The sequence below is a fragment of the Orussus abietinus genome, unplaced genomic scaffold, assembly GCF_000612105.2.
Source record: "Orussus abietinus isolate OABI.00-Male unplaced genomic scaffold, Oabi_2.0 scaffold574, whole genome shotgun sequence".
Lineage (NCBI taxonomy): Eukaryota > Metazoa > Arthropoda > Insecta > Hymenoptera > Orussidae > Orussus > Orussus abietinus.
Genome location: NW_019394749.1, coordinates 24,720 through 41,498, shown reverse-complemented (window position 1 = coordinate 41,498; position 16,779 = coordinate 24,720). Strand labels below are relative to the sequence as shown.

Below are 16,779 nucleotides of genomic sequence, written 5' to 3'. Positions count from 1 at the left end.
GGAACATCGTTCTCCCTTGCTCTCTCGCGGATCTTATGTCTCCCCATGGTGTTCTCGATCAGACTCGTTCACCCGCAGGCCTTATCGCCCCTTCCTTCCATGGCTCGCAAGGTGGATTGTCATTTTGCGACGACCGCGATCAAGTAATTGACAGAGGGAAAGGAGGATCGATTCCTTAGCGTGAACTGTCGTCCCGAATAAACTATGCCATCAACACGTAACTTTAAGCTTTCATCGTCCCTGCTTTATTAAGACATGCAAATTTATAAACCACGTCGAAACTGAAACATGATGAAATTTCAGAGTTCCGTGGTTTAAAGTAAAACAAGTCGGCATTGACATTAAAGCAAAATGATATGAAGAAGAATTTTGCAAAAAAACGTAAACTAAAATAAGCACAGTAAATAGAGGAAACACGATTGGAAATAAAATTTTATATTTCCGAAGGAATTGACATTCTTGCAATATGATATTATACGCAAACAAGTTGTAGCATGTTTAGCGACGGTTGAACAGACCCGTTACAGCCCAAAGTAAATTTAAATAGCCAATATTTCGTTATATGAATTTTCTGACAAACGTGACANATTGAATCACTAAGAAACTTGTTAACATTTAATAGAACATGTTCTATTATATTCTTTATAAAATTCTGTAAATTATTATTTAACAAAAACTACGTTAGGTGGTTCGGGAACGCTCCACAGTAATACTAAAATAATTTTCATTAATTGTTTTTGTTTATAAATATTTATTTTTTTTAGGAAATCCATTCCGCTCCTCGAGCGATTCTAATTCCGCGTTGCTCCCGACGCTGGTACGCTGCGCGGCCAGAGAGGGCAGTGCGGACTTGGAGAAGCCATCGATGGAGTCCAGTGTACAGGGGCTCACGTTCACCGTCGGACTCGTCATAGTATTTTAATATATTGTTTGAGTTATTCTGTATGTAATCATTTAATGAAAACTACGTTATGTGGGTCATGGACACTTGAGAATAATAGTTTATTTATTTTAATTAATTTTGTTTGTTTATAAACATTTATTTTTTTGGAAAATCTATTCTGCCGCTTGGGCGATTCAAATTCCGCGCAGCTCCGACCGCTAGTATGCTGCGCGGCCGGAGGGGCAGCAGGAAAGTCATTCATGCTCGCCAGTGCACATATATAGTGAAAGTGGTTCCATATTTTCCTTAAGATATAAACATCTAGTAACGTTTGAATCCAACGGTGACATTCTTGGTTGCAGCCACTGTATGATAGCGTTCATCTCGTTTGAAAACTGTTAGAGTAATATTCGTTGAATAAATTTTTCTTGTGAGATAGTAGATGTGAATCAGATGCGACAAGTGACAGTGGGAAGTATAGTATTGCGCGATAATTTTAATGTGCTACTAAAGAGTTGAATCATTTATCGAAGATATGATAAATATCTGTTTACGTATTGGATGTTGCCTTACTGACAGTATATGCATTTGCCAAAAAGGGATACAAAGCCATGGTATTCGTAATTATTGACAATACGGTTACGACCGAAAGTAGTCCGTGTCTTGCAGAACTTCTAGTTGAATTCTTCGATTAACTCAACAGACATCATGGTATACCATTTTATGAATCTGAATATTTGTTGTACAAGAAAGTTCACGTTAATATTATAAAGTAGTGACGAGTATCATGTATTCTTAGAGAGTTCGAAGAATATTTCATCTTTGACGAATATATGGGAAGAATAATTTACGAGATTTTAAGGTAAAATTTGCTTATTAATTCTTTGTTATTGAATCGTAACTTGCGGTTCTGCAATGCTTCATGTTTTGTTTTACTTTCTAATATTTCTTCATATCTAGTATAAATTTAATAATGTGTGTAATGAATGTAATGTAAATAATTGCTTACAGGCAGCAGTTTGATTTGATCGTAAACAATTAAGTGAATTAGATTGTAATAGTAGATTTCTTAGAGGAAGTATGTTATCTTGCAAAGGAATAAAGTAGTTTAAAAACTACCTTTTATTTTGCTTAATAATATCATAGTTTTTCATTATACTCACTTATCTTGAATTTTGCTGATTCGTGACTATATACCGGCAAATGTAAATGTATGTAAATAAGACATCAATTTAAGCTCTGATGAAATTTTGTTGAGTATCTATTCTGAATTGAATATGTAAAATATAAATAAAAATACACAAGTCTGCATAAAACATAAGTAACAAAAATATTTTAATTCTCGAATACTAAATAAGAACATTCCCATGACACTTCATTGTTAATACATAATGAAATTTAATCTGCTGTAGAATAGTTCTAATGTTCTTTATCACAACTGAATTCTTGGGAACACCAAATGAAAATCGTGTATTTTTTTAAGAGCATGATTTCATTTTGTTTACTTCTGTAGATCAGTCTTACTTCATTTTTTAAATGTACATAGGCTTATTTAAACCCTTCACTTACAATATCGTGTGAGAGACGTAGTACATCAATCAGGCCAAACGTGAACAAAATGTGTGAAAGACGTGGTATGTCAATCGGGCCAAACGTAAACAAAACGTATGACAGACATGTGAGAGTTTGAACGTTCAGCCAAACTGTGAAATGGCCCGAAGTATGACCGACAATTTTGTTGTTTATGGCACGCGCTATTGGAATTTAAATCGTAAGGCAAGGGGCTAAACATTCATTCCCTATAGAGGAATTGGGAAGATTTTTTATTAGATTTGTAGAAGATACCAAAGATGCAATAGTTTACTTTGTGTTTCAATTTTATTGGATGAACGAAGTGATTATTTTATTCTATGTTTCGCAGATTTCTCTTTGCTATGTCTTTTGTGCCAAAATGTACATTGTTTCTGACAATACTTTTTTACACATGTTATAACATGTTTGTTTTTATTAATGTCAAGTATTTAGTGAGTAAGGACATCAATTGGTAAATCTGAGCTCTTGGAAATATTGAATACTTCTGTTAATTTTATGTTCTTGTTAAAAACAAAGTACTATTACTCTATTGTAGAATGTGTGCTGAGAATATTGAAAACATTTCAAATTGTTTAGATATCTGAATTAGGCAAGAAAGTAAAGAATTGCCATCAAAGCTTTCTCATTTAGAGATAAATATATGATTACTAAGCTCTTTTGGCATTGGGTCAAATTCATGAATGTGTACATGTACTTATTGTTATTGGAATTATTACAATTTTAAGAATAATTACAGTGTATTTTTAATGCCATTCTCCAGAATCATACTATAACTTACTTATGTGCCTTAGTTATTGTAAATCCTAAAAATCATTGAAAAGTAATGAAAATGATTAATTTGTGTCGTTAATAATAAATATTTTGATACATAGGTATTGCTTTAGCAGGGTTATTAGGTTGTATATTTGCTTATTAGGTGCACTGGAACTTACATAGTGTGCCAGGTACTTTTGGATCGAAGTATCTCAATGATGTTTTCATCAGGTCTTGGCTGTAATCTTTCATTCCCCAGCTGTTTGGGATATCCACAAGATAGCGAGGAACTTATTCCTAAAATGGCACGTGAGCCTATTATTCTCAATGTTTATGATATGGTAAGAGCATTTATTACGTTTATATGCAATACAAACAAGTTACTGTTGTTATATTATGTTGTTGTCATAGTGAAAATGCTATGTCGTTTTTATGGTTTAATGTAAGCATTCTAATTTTTTACAGTATTGGATAAATGAATATACTACCCCCATTGGGCTGGGAGTCTTTCATTCAGGAGTTGAAATATATGGAACAGGTATGACAAGATTATAATGGTTTCAATGAATCCTTTATTATTATCTTTTTTCTGGAATAGAGTACGCCTACGGTGGCCATTCTCGTGCTAAATCAGGAATTTTCAAGATTACACCACGTGATGCAGAGGATTTGGGTGAACAGTTTAGATTTAGGTAAGATATGTAAAATAACTAGTATGTCTGATACTTCATTTGATAAAAATATATTTCAGAAACTGTTTTTTTTTTTTTTATTGTAAGTAACTTTGTGGGATTACAGGCAATCAGTTCACATTGGATACACAGACTTTACAGAAGAGGATGTGTCTAGAATTGTGTTTGAGTTAGGAAAAGACTTTAGAGGTGATCGTTACCACCTAATGAATAAAAACTGTAACCACTTCAGTAGCCAATTTACTCAGGTAAAGAGTTGTAACATTTATTGATGTTAATCATATAATTTCTCTTTATTTGCCTCTAACTGTAATAACCAGAAATTCTTAAGGCCCCAGTAGATGTGGGTTGGTTATTTCGATTTGATGACAGCCGACATTTTGCGAAACGAATGGCATTTTTCTGCAAAGACTAGCACTGAGAGGAACCAGATATTCCCAAAATATGTGATCTGCTGTTTTTGACAGTTCGTGCATTGGGAAGCGAGATATTACTTCCTGAAAATCAATCTGTTAAGGTTAGGACATGCTTACGATTCCAAGGAAATAATCCACAAGATAGATACAATATCATCACAAATGCGGACTAGGCACATTTTAAACAGTTAGTGATCATTTTGGTACTAATAACTTCACGTAAGAATAAATGGCTTACCAGAGTACCAGAGGGGAACTTTTCAATGTCCCAGATCTCATTTTTCACGCTTTGAGCTTGGGGCATTTACTCCTAGATGGCAAACTAAAACCAGTGGCATCACAGCTATCAATCATTTATTCGAATATTGTATTAATGAATACAGAAAAAAATATAAATTCATATTTTATTGAAAAAAGTTTCTTTAGTTCTGTTTTGAAATCATTCAGAAATGTTTAAAATTATGCATTTATAATTATAAAATGAACATTAATTTATTTTACATCAATTTAAATAAGTCAATTTAGTTCATCAAAGCCCAAACCAATACAAGATGATGTTGCCAGTGCCCCGTAATACTTCTTATAATTTCTTACCATGATATGGGCGAGGAGTTTAAAGACATTTGATATACGTTTGTGATCAATATGAGAAAATTGTACAGTTATTTGTTTAAATAACAGGGCATGTGTCTTCAACATTTAATGAAACTGATCTCTAAAAATTCAACATACATCATATAGAGCTTTGAAATACCCAGATTAATACAAATCATTGGTAATCTAGGTTGTAAAGTACTTGATTGTAGAATGGTACATTAATGGATCAATTTCCAAATAATGCATTATTTTCTTTTCCTTTGTACTCTTTTTGTCCAAATATATAAGAACAGGTTAGATCTTTCTGGATATTAACACTTTACCGAACGGCGAATTTGGAAGTAAATTGCGATCACGGGTATCGCAAAACCGATTAATCGGCTTCCAGTCGGTAAAGTATTAATGTAAGAGCAGTAGCAAGTAATAAAATTAATTTTTTCTTGTTATGCATGAGAAATGTTTAATTATTCCCATTTATTTCTAATTTAGTATTATTTTGACAAAACATATGAAACATAAAAAAATATATAGTCGAAATGAGAAATATACATTTGATTAAGTTAGATTACAAAGATTGATCGATTGACTTTTTCCTGGACTCTAACATATTTCATGCTGTGTTACCTGTCATTCACAGTAAACCGAATTCATAATTTTGTATGATGTACACTGAATTTTTAATGACCAATTTTTCGGAAACATTAAATGGGCATGTCCTATTATTTGGATAAATAGCTGTTAGTTTATATTGGACATTATAAGTTCATCCATTTTTATTCGGACTGCAGATATAAATATCTGACCCCCTCTTTATTAACCTTTTCGCTACGGCGGGCCTTGCCGCGGAATCCCTCCCGTAGAACGGGGCGCCGCGCCAAAAGTGTAACCATTGCGCATTTCAGTTCGTATGAAGATAGCGTTTTGTGGCCGGTGACTATAGTCACCCGTCGGGTATAAGTGGCGTTTTGTGGCGGGTGACTATAGTCACCCGTCGTAGCGAAAGGGTTAAACGACTCAAACGAGAGATTGTGGGTTACGAGAGAAATCCAGATCCTAGCAACTGATATTACTTCTACATGATAGTGACAGTTATGGATTACTAGCGCTGCAACACCGCTTTGCTTCAATTTGAATATTCACAAAAAAAATTTAATTTTGTAATTATAAACGCATTATTTTTACAATTTCTAAATGATTTCATCATAGAACGTAATTAAGAATACTTTTTTTCAATAAAGTATGGATTTATACTTCATTTTCTGCATTTATCAATATAATATTCGAATAATTGATTGGTGGCAATGACTGACGCCACTAGTTCTAATTTGCCATCTGGTCCCAATCTCAATGCGTGGAAATGAGCCGAATATTGGAAAATTCCCCTTCATTATTCCAGCAGGCCTTTTACATTTTCGTCAAGTTATTAGCGCCAAAATAATTATTGATGACATTGTGTTTATTAATGTATTATTGTTCCGAAATCGTGAGCCTTTCACTGTTTCTGCCAGGCTGATTTTCGAATTATAATTCGTTTTCTAGTACGTGATTAGTTGAAAATTGACCGGCGGTTAAATTTCATGAATATCAAACAACTCGGTTAAGTCTCGCCCCAAGTAACTGGTAAAATTGGCAGTTCAGCAGCGCGGCCGACCGAAGACTTTACTCAAGTCAATTCCTTCGCTGTAGGCATTCAATGAAAACCGAAAATGGCAGTTCGACGGCTACAAGTATTGTACTCGCATTAAAGTGATGTGATGAAACCCTTCTGAAATCAGTCAATTCGAATGAGACACGTTTTTTTTAAGGGTATATTTTATAAGGGTTTTTTTTTCAAGGGACCGAATTGTCTGAAACTTTGATACAAGACTTATGAGACTGTGAACCTGGGATCCCAGTTTGAGGCACAAACAAAATTAACAGGCTTATTGGAATGTTCCGTGATGTAGACGTTTGTGCCACTTTTTTTTACAAAAACCAGAGCTATTAAAATAAATAAATAAATTCTGAAAATGACCATTTTAACGTTTTTGAGGTTCTGGGAGGTTCTGAATTTTCCTAGCTATCAAGACCAACCTCTATCGGTTTAAAAAATTCTGAGTTCAAGTACTATCCCCAGGGTACGCCCATAAATTACGCCCCTCCTGTCGGAACCTTGAGCCACGGAAAAGTAATCATAAAAATAGTGAAAAGGAAGATTTTAACCTTTTCAAGGACTTTAATTTTATTCAGTGTCAAGGACTATTCCTATAGGTCCCTAAATTCTGAGCATAAGTACTCCCTGCGATTTACTTGTGTAAATTAATGCTAGCCACTGCGAGAAACCTACGCCATGGAAAAAAATCTTCAAAATAGTAATTTCACGTTTTCAAGGTTCTGGAAGGCTCTGAATTTCCCTAACGTCAGAGAACCCATTAGAGTCGAAAAATCCAAATTTCCACGACTTCGGAATTTCGTTATCTTTTTGAACAGCTCTGGTTTTGTAAAAATGATGCCACAAATAAAACTCAACATGGCACAAACGTCTACATCACGGAAACATTCCAATAAGCCTGTTAATTTTGTTTGTGCCTCAAAGTGGATTCCAGGTTCACACAGCCGACTCATGAGCATCTATGAATTATCCTGACACTTTCAAAATTTGATTTCCGAAACAAATTTTTTTGATGTAGCCTAAACCAGAACTAAAATGGTGTCGAAGTCTCATATTTCGATCAATTAACAACTATTGAAGGGTCTGATATGAGAAACGAAAGTGTCAGGACAATTCTACAACAATTTAGAACACTCTAATAATTGAGTAATTAGCATTTAAACGGGATAAAGGCAAAAAAAGTGTCTTATTTGCTCGTATGCTAAAATGATGCTAACACGAGGTCTCAGAAAGAAGATTTAATTGAAACTGACATCACAGATGGGGGAGGGTGGCACTGTGGATTCAATAAGGGCATTAAAAATCATGAGTCCAGGGAATTTCTGGAGTTTTACTTCGATTTGTTTATAATAATTGTACGGAAACAACATGTGGAGTATGCGATTTGATACAACACCCAATATAATTCAACACAGCTGTTGATATAAATACGAACGTCGGTAACATAGGTATTTAGAAGAATCTTGTATATCGACATCGATAAAATTTCTCGACGGGTTTCACTTCTCTTTAACTTTTTAAATCTTCTTTAAGGGAGTATTATTGTCTAGAAACTTCAGAAATTCGATTTTTTTTTCATTTTCTTATAGTTTGGGGTTCTGAGAATGTCTCGAAAATATTAATTTGAAATTCGTAGAACTTCCATAGTTATAGAGGCTTAAAGGCTGCGGTGCGTTGGGGCGCAGCAGGTAATCATTTCCTCGACCGTTGTACCTAGACCGTTGTGTCTATTGTGCGGCTCAATATCCTTTTTTTGAAGCTGAGGACGGTGGTTTGTATGGTCCCGGTAAAACTGATTAAAGTGTAAGTTACTTAAATCAGTTGTTATCCACCGTACGTGCTAAATGTATGGCAAACTTTAAACGCGTTTTTCTCGAAACATTTTTCAAGTCGGGCGGAGTTTTTCTCAAAAACTATTGGGCCGATTGACTACGGGTTTTGCACACATTTCGACGGAACCTTCACCACACAGTCCGAACTAGAATGATACCGATAGCTTGAATATTTTAGCCCCGCTCTCATGTTTTAGTAGAAAATTTGTAGGGAAAATGAAACCTTAATTTTCAAATAGCTGCGATTCCGACAAAAGATTTCATACTTTCTTAGTTCTAGTTCAGACGATAACTACATTTATTTAGATTTAAAAAAAATTTTGCTCTTCTGTTTCGGACGACTAGAATTGCCGCAACCCGTCCGCTCTATTGGACGAGCGTCTCACGCACCGACCTGCATAACAGCGGATAACTTGCATAGATTTCAATAAAGAATTTCATAAAAATTTGTGTTGCTAGTTGAAACATATCTTAACCGTTTTAGTGCCACGCAGCGCGATCGCGCTTTTCGCGTACTGTGGTGAACTGTGTCGCGATGTTTGGTCCCGATCGTCAATTTGCAACGTTATCGCGCTTCATGGCATAATCCGACACGGATTTTTAAGAACCCCTGGCACTAAAACGTTTAATATATGTCAAAAAACTCGGCACTGTAGGTTTGATAGTTTTCGCAAAATTAATTCCGAAAAATTATTTACAAAAGCTTCTAGACGATAATACCCCCGTAAAACAAGCATTTGACAAATGGTAACGAATTAAAAAATGATAATGATTACATTGATATCAATTGTAAGCATCTTGAGTTGGTTATCATAAAGATTAACTTATTAGTTATTGTAAATATTTTTACAACGATTCAACATAGGAGGTCAGTTTCAGTTCCGTTCGCTTCTTCGCACCACTATCGCCATTTTTTCCTGCCAGATAGCGTCAGTGGTGGTGCTAGTGTACGCTTTTTTATTTTTCATGACGGATGGTACCACGTTTTTTTTACAACTTACTGTCGATTTCATTACATGTTCTAAAATCAACTGATATGTCTGACATTATCACGATAAGGTTAGCGAACGTCCAGTGTTGATAATGTGGTAAATTTGTGATTGCTTTCTGCGTTTTGTTCTACAATCAACATTTTACAAATATTTGCTGAATATGAGGCAAGGACAATGTGTATCATATTTCATGATATAACCGTCATAATAATATCTGAATATTGCATTGTCATAATGAGATAGAGGTTAAGGTTTAATCTGTTATTTTTTAGGTAAGACATTTCACGGCGAGGAAAATGAAGAATTTGATATTCTATAAATTATTATCTGTGTAATTGTTATAAAATGTTGGATGAAATGACTCCATGCACAAGCCACAAGTAGTTAACATTAACCGTACCGACAATTTATAACCCCATTACCAAGACGTTTAAGAACGGTCATTTGATCAGCCACTGGTATGGTTAATGTTAAAAATTTAGTTCTAATCAGAGATGGATAGTAGATCGGCGTCGATGCTAATCATATTTATCGTTGGCAGAATTACCTTAGTCAACTCATGGTTTTTTTTTTATTGGTTTATTTGTTGATATCTTCACATTTCAGTCTAAAGATACAATACCACATGCTGAGTATTATCTCATGGCAGAGCTTCAGATGGAAATGTTTAATCCTACTTAATGTTTGTTAATTTGGTGGAAGAAAAAGATAGAGAATGGAGCGTGGTTAAAGCCACAGGACTATGGCTTATATATGAATGCATTCTAATTATTTACCATTAAAAACAACTAATGTACCACTGGTGCTACACTGTGGCTCCGTGTATGGTCTTTAATCTTCAGCTTTAAATTTGACGGCATCAATAAGTGTATGCTAATACAAAAATATGAGTGTGATAACTTTGTTAACAATGAAGAGTCGATACATGGTTGATATTGACTTAATTTCAATCGAATATCCATTTCTTATAAGAAGTAAACTGAAATACTTAAGTTATGTACATTCAGTAGTCACATTCAACATTTATTATTATTTGTTTTGCAGAAAATAATTTCTTAATGTTTTAAACATGGAATTTTTCATTCTCACTGTCGTGAAATGTGTAACGTGAAAGGTGACAGCATAAATCTTTACTTTTATACTACTATGACATTACAATGTTGACATCACAATGTTATTTATTTATGAAGCATAGTATATGTTGTTATTATTCTATATTTATAACACTGGAAAAAATCACCACCATCACGGTCTACACCGATAGTGGGCGACTGATAGCCCTACCATTGGCCTTTTAAAAATGACAGCTGACAAATCAGATCTGATTTTTTAACGGGTGATGAAATCGTTTAAAGAAGAAATATGATTTGCTAACAAATATTAGTGCGAAAATAATGACAAACTCGAAATTAAGTCAGAGCCTACGGTATTTGAATATTGGTTGTTTTATTGAAATAATTGAAATAAATAGGAAAAGGTAGAAAATGGTATTTTTTGGAAAACAAAAACTTGTGAACTCTACTGCAAAATACGTTCGTGTACAAAAATCTCGTCAAGTACAGGGATGCTGGGAATTTCCCTTAAAAAAAAAAAAAAATATTTAAATTCCATATTCTTCCTCTGCAGATAAAAAGTATTCAAATCATATCACAAGTCCAAGTCGGTAGATACTTGCTACTTATATGATCTGGTATTAGTTTCTCATTCTTTCTTCATTTACAAACGTTGAAACCTTCAATAGTTTTATTTTATTACTGCTAAGTACATTTAAGAATAATTGTCATTTACTACTATGTATAACTTTAAGTATGTGCTTATTAAGTACTACATTGCGGATTCGTGTTTTCTTGAAAACAAAGTTTTTTCCATTTGTTTAATATTCAGCCTTTCATAGGATTCTCTTTAAAAGTACAGCATTCACATTGTCTTTAAATCTTAGTAACATGACTGCAAATTGCGACAAATGGATAGAATGAAGATAAATTAATTGTTAAGAGCAAGCGAAACTGAAAAGACTGGAAGACTGTAAAATAATAACATACAATCAATTTCTTAACCATCTCATAATCAGTCTTCAATATCAGTATTGTGAAATTTTTAGTATGGACCTGCTCACAATAAGTAGTACTCCATAAGAAATCACTTAAGGTTATACATAATAATAAATGACAATTTGTTACTTGAATGTAATTAGCAGTAATAACTTAAAACTAGGGAAGGTATTAAAGTTGGTAAACGAGAAAAGTGATAAACTAAGATCAGATCATATAAGAAGCAGATACCTACCGGCTTATGCACTTGGTTTTGTAATATGATTTAAGTACTTTTTATACGCAGAATCATAAAGTAGAATCAGAATAAATTTTTTTTTTTTTTTCAAAAGGGAGAATCCGCAACATCCCTGGACCTGGCGAGATTTTTTTTACCCGAACGTGTTTTCGTAAGGGTCTAGTTTCTTCCAGGCTTAGTTTATGTTGGTAAATGCAATTCGTTTTACACGCTAGTGGTTGGGAATTGTACGTGATTTCCTCGCCTTTGACGTCATCAATTCAAAATGGCTAACAAAGAGAGTCAGGCATTCAAGTTTTCAGTTCAAATAAAAGTTGATGAGCTCATAATACTCAATGCAGATTACCAAATATTTATTCAAATAATAGGAATCTCTAATTATACAATCCTGAAATGATTTGTTATTGAAAATGTAGCGTTCACCATATAAATGTATAAAATATTCATATACTATAAATGTAAAGTTAATGCCAAGGACACTAAGTTACGAGGAAAAGTCCACAAGTTTATTTTTGGATTATGTATTTTTTTCGATTAGACATTTTTTTGTTTCGTATGCTTTATAACAACACTGCGATGTTAAAAATAAGTGAGATCAGTTACAATTTTTAATTATTCCTATTTATACTTTGTATACAACAGGAACGAATTAAAAAAAATTATTTAAATAATTATTTATCTGTGTTGAGAACAACAATTCCATTAAATTTTATTTAATCCAGAGACTTGAACGTCTGTTTCTGCTCTTGTTAAATATTTGAACACACATCGAGCATGGACATGTGCGAATGTATTTAAATCCTGCACCCATTGAACAGTAAGATGAATTAAGAATCATGTTGGCAAAATTGGACAAAACTACATTGTTAGTATCCCCATATTTAAGAATCAACAGAATCCATTACGGTTCGCACATTTTACATAAATGGAGCAAAGATCACTAACGATTTTCTGGCGACGTCTACTAAGGCCTTAACAACTTTGCTCAGTTAACCCACTTTTTGCAAAATGAAAGAAAATGAATTAGCTTTTTTATACTTATCTCGTACCTACTTTAATCATACGTTTGGAACGAACAAAACTCTAGCCAATCTTACCAAAATCAATAACACAGTTCATATTAATTGTTAAGTATACACAGCAATCTTAAATTCAAACGTCCAATGAAGCTGTACCAACATAAATTCCATCAAAATTGTTTTCATAAATTTTATACTAAATCTAAAGTAATTAATTTACTTAAAAAGTTCAGTACTAGTGTTATTGATTCTCTTTCGATGTTACAAAGTGTAGTTGTGAATTACTTCTCTATTTATTCTTTAGTAAACATCATCGCATCATTGCAAATGTTTATGCACGTTACGCATGTTAAAAAATACCATATAATTTATACGCTCGAATCTGAAGAATTGGGTCAAGTATTTTGCTCCTTTATGTTATTTAAAGTATTTGTTATAAGTCACAGGATTTAACGTTTTCTATTCCTTAAACAAAATTGTATCTCGAATCGCGAATCCTGTTTTATTGTCTGAACATTGATTTCAGATCTTATGTGGACAGGAGATACCTGGTTGGGTAAATCGTTTGGCATACTTTAGCTCATGCGTTCCATTTCTGCAACGCTGCTTACCGAAGGAGTGGTTAACTCCTGACGCGCTCCAACAGTCTCTCGACCAAGACAGCCATCGAGAAAGTACACCGCCCTCGGATACGTCTTTGTAACATTTAGCCAATTCTGTCGACGACGATACTACTGTTTCGAAATGTCGTAGGAGCCACACTTTTTAGCATGTTATACTCCGTGTAAAAAAGATTTAATATGTGAAATAGGAAAAATTACCAGAGTTTCGGAGGTAGAACAGATGGAAACCGCATGGGCTACCATGAAGTGCCGGCATACGGAAGGATGCAAAACTAGAAGACCGGTGTTGCAAGGCCGTTTATGCTACAACTACTGCAACCGAGAGAATTGTCATTTTATAATACTGTTTTTCAAACAGTAGACAATTATGTACATGTATACATATGTGAAGAAAATGTTGGAAACCGGACTGGAGTTATTCGGTCTGTTATCCATTGCATAGCCTAATATTAATCAAAGTCACTAAGGAGACTGACACATATATGTCGATCAAAGGCAGCTAAGGGAATCCATCGGCTGAATGAATTAGGCTCCTCTGGCTTAGAAAATTGACCACACAAGTCTTGCGTCTTCGAGGGATGCATTTATTCAATACTGTTACACGTGACACTTCTACCTTTGGCATCACGTCAATGGTTTCGCAATAAATTAGGTGAATTATACAAACGTCCATCACTACACATATTTAGTACAACGCATCGGGTCTTAGAAAAATTCCTGTGATTGCGATTTGAAAGTTTCATATTTTGATCGTTTTACAATGTTAATGACGTGAGAGATATCTTTTTTATGTTCAGAAACAAATTTAAGAGTATGTTGCGTTTATACTGTTGTCGCCCTTATTAAAATCTTCTTCGCCATTGATACGTTCGACGTACCATTAATTAAACTCGAAATAAATGACAAATTTCGTCGAACTCGAGCATTAGCACAATTTACGTCGATTGTTGCAAACTATTCTTCGATAATACCACCATGATGAAATAAGTTTCGAATTACAGTAAAGATTATATGTATTTTCTTAAACACAACTAACGTTATAAATGTACCTCGTTACTGGAAACTACATCAGGTGCTTAGCCAAATTATGAGAAAATTATACACATAATTTATTTAAAGTAACCGGAGGAAGCAAATTCGTTTGTGATTTCAAATTCATTGTTTATAATATGTAATTTAAAGCCTGCATTTGATGGTCATTATTAAATTGTTGAATTTCAAATATACCCTCATAGTGATTTCGGATTTGCATGTAGCATACAATTGATGATTGAATCTTAGTGATCGTGTTCATCTGAAACTAGTTTGTTACTATTATACATGTAACTATTTCCAACAAATTGTCTGTAATAATAAAAAAAGGAAACATGGAAGAACACGTAAAGAACACGTAAGATGTCTGGTAGGAAATACACTACTCATTTCCATTCATTTTAACTTTTGTAGAATTGCAAATTTAAGATATTTTCCTACATTAAAATTTCATAACATCTGAAATGTAACTGTAAGATTGATGTAAATCATAAATACATTTCTCTTACATTGTTGTGGGAAATGCAAAAGATGAACTGTCAATTTACTTATGTGTAAAAGTACAGAATCATTTTTTGCTTTTGCGTACATGGTATATATATAATTAAAACCTAATACAGTTGTATATAAACGTTTCATACAGAACTCTTATTAGAATTACTTGTTAGTTTTTGAATAAAGAAACATACTCTACTGTTTAGTAACATCTTTTCTGGGGTAACGAAAATGACAATTATTTTATAAGGATGCAGTATTGGTAAAACATGCAAAATCCGCATGTATTTACACTGGCGGATAACGGATAGCGGATCCTTTTCACCGCAATGACTGCCAGTGTAGGAAATGAAGATATTCTTGTCCGTTAATGTACATAAAAGTCGAGTGCTCAATTTTAAAGAATACACCCGGTAATGTATAAGCTTAGTAATAATCTATTTGAAGTCGATGACGTACCAGGGGTCAACTTGTAATGCGATAAAGTAAACGAAAAATGTTTACAACTAGGGCAGTTGAATTTTGAGGATAAAGGAGACTGATTACTTTTGTATTATCCGTAAAGATAATCCCGGGTTGTGTTCAGACAAGTGCTTCAGCGATTATAACAAATGTAAGTGATATCTTTTATTGACGTGAATATTTTAATTAACTTTCTACTTTTGTATCCTCTTCCCAGTTTTTTTTTTTCTTTGAATATAACAAGGACAATAATATTTTATTGAGAATCTAATTTTATAAAAAATTGATGTTTTTGAAATAAATGTTATGATCATGTTTTATTGTGTTTATACTTGTAAAGTTGACTGGTTCTGCTTTTTGGATAAACGTTATAACTGGTTTTTCTTTATTTAATAGTACACTGTGAAAAGATTAAAACAATTTTTATACGGTACTTTGTGTCAATTTTAATAAGGAATATTGTGTATATTTTTTACCCATATATTAAGATCAAAGACACCTCGCGTAACAGTGGTTGTAAGCATTACAGTAAAAATTCGCCAATCAAGTTGCAAAAGATTTAATATGGCATCGATGTCGGCAATTTGGTTAATTTTTACTAATATACCACGGCGGCGATCTTACGCTCGCAACTGCGATTCCCAAGACCAATTTCCCGTCGACAAACCTGCGCCTTTTTTTACACGAAATGTAGATCGGGTAGCGGACTCGCTTCCCCGATCTCAAAGGGCGTCAGCCGGGTTTCACAGCTCGACCTGGTATTTCCTGCCTTCCCCCGTCCGTCTGGCTAGCTACCAACTAGTCGGAGAGGCGTGACTTTTGGCCACGAAGGAACTGGAATAGCTGTAAGCTACTAAAATAAAAGAAACGCACCATGCTGAACAAAACTGCTTTAATACAAAAGGGAAACTCGAAGTACAAAAGCGAGAACCTCGCACGCATGCGCAGTAGTCCCTCGCTCGGGAAACCCCAAGTCCTACCTTTACAAGGCGGCGCGAATAGCGAAACGAGGAAACTGCTAACGGCCTGAACGGACTCCTTAAAAGCCGCGACTCATCGCCCTCAGACCTTGCTACTCCTCTCGGTCGCGCAACCTACCTCAGGCCCACGGTTCCGGCCGTCTCTGCATGGTGACCTCGGGATGGGCCTCGCCGTTGTCTCTGCAAGTCGGATTCACACACGGACATCACTCCACTAACTCCGAGTGCGAAACGACCCGTTCCGCGATGCCTAGGTGGATCTTGTCTAAAACTTAGCGAACCCTCGATCACCGCTTAACAGTCGTGCGTGAGCTCGATGCAGATTGGGGGGTCGGTTCGCAACGGTTCCCCGCCAAGATCCCCCCCCCCCCGTTATCGCGCCCACTCCCTTTTGGACCCTACAATGTCACGGAGTCTCGTGTGAGTTCAGTAAAAGGACCTCAGATTCGCTTTCAGGGTGCTAGCTTCTC

The 16,779-nt window shown here is 34.6% G+C and overlaps 1 protein-coding gene across 2 annotated transcripts; it reads left to right on the top strand.

The window, feature by feature from the left end:
• Positions 1-1,207: 1,207 nt before the first annotated feature.
• LOC105702493 (desumoylating isopeptidase 2) lies at positions 1,208-15,065 on the top strand. Of its 2 annotated transcripts, XM_012430098.1 has the most exons (7): positions 1,208-1,594; positions 1,683-1,745; positions 3,393-3,570; positions 3,695-3,767; positions 3,828-3,921; positions 4,028-4,169; positions 13,244-15,065. In XM_012430098.1, exons 2-7 carry the CDS (start codon positions 1,717-1,719, stop codon positions 13,418-13,420), a joined length of 693 nt encoding a protein of 230 aa, XP_012285521.1. In that variant the 5' UTR covers positions 1,208-1,594; positions 1,683-1,716; the 3' UTR covers positions 13,421-15,065. The 2 variants fall into 2 exon arrangements, with proteins under 2 accessions (XP_012285521.1, XP_012285520.1); XM_012430097.1 differs by having other exon boundaries at positions 1,208-1,745.
• The last annotated feature ends 1,714 nt before the right edge of the window (positions 15,066-16,779 follow it).

Bases quoted from the DNA above. Each gene is read 5' to 3' on its own strand.
- LOC105702493 (XM_012430098.1), top strand. From the start codon at position 1,717: ATGGGAAGAATAATTTACGAGATTTTAAG. The intron at 3,768-3,827 runs GTATGACAAGAT...TTTCTGGAATAG, and splicing joins AGTTGAAATATATGGAACAG to AGTACGCCTACGGTGGCCAT. The intron at 3,922-4,027 runs GTAAGATATGTA...GTGGGATTACAG, and splicing joins GGTGAACAGTTTAGATTTAG to GCAATCAGTTCACATTGGAT.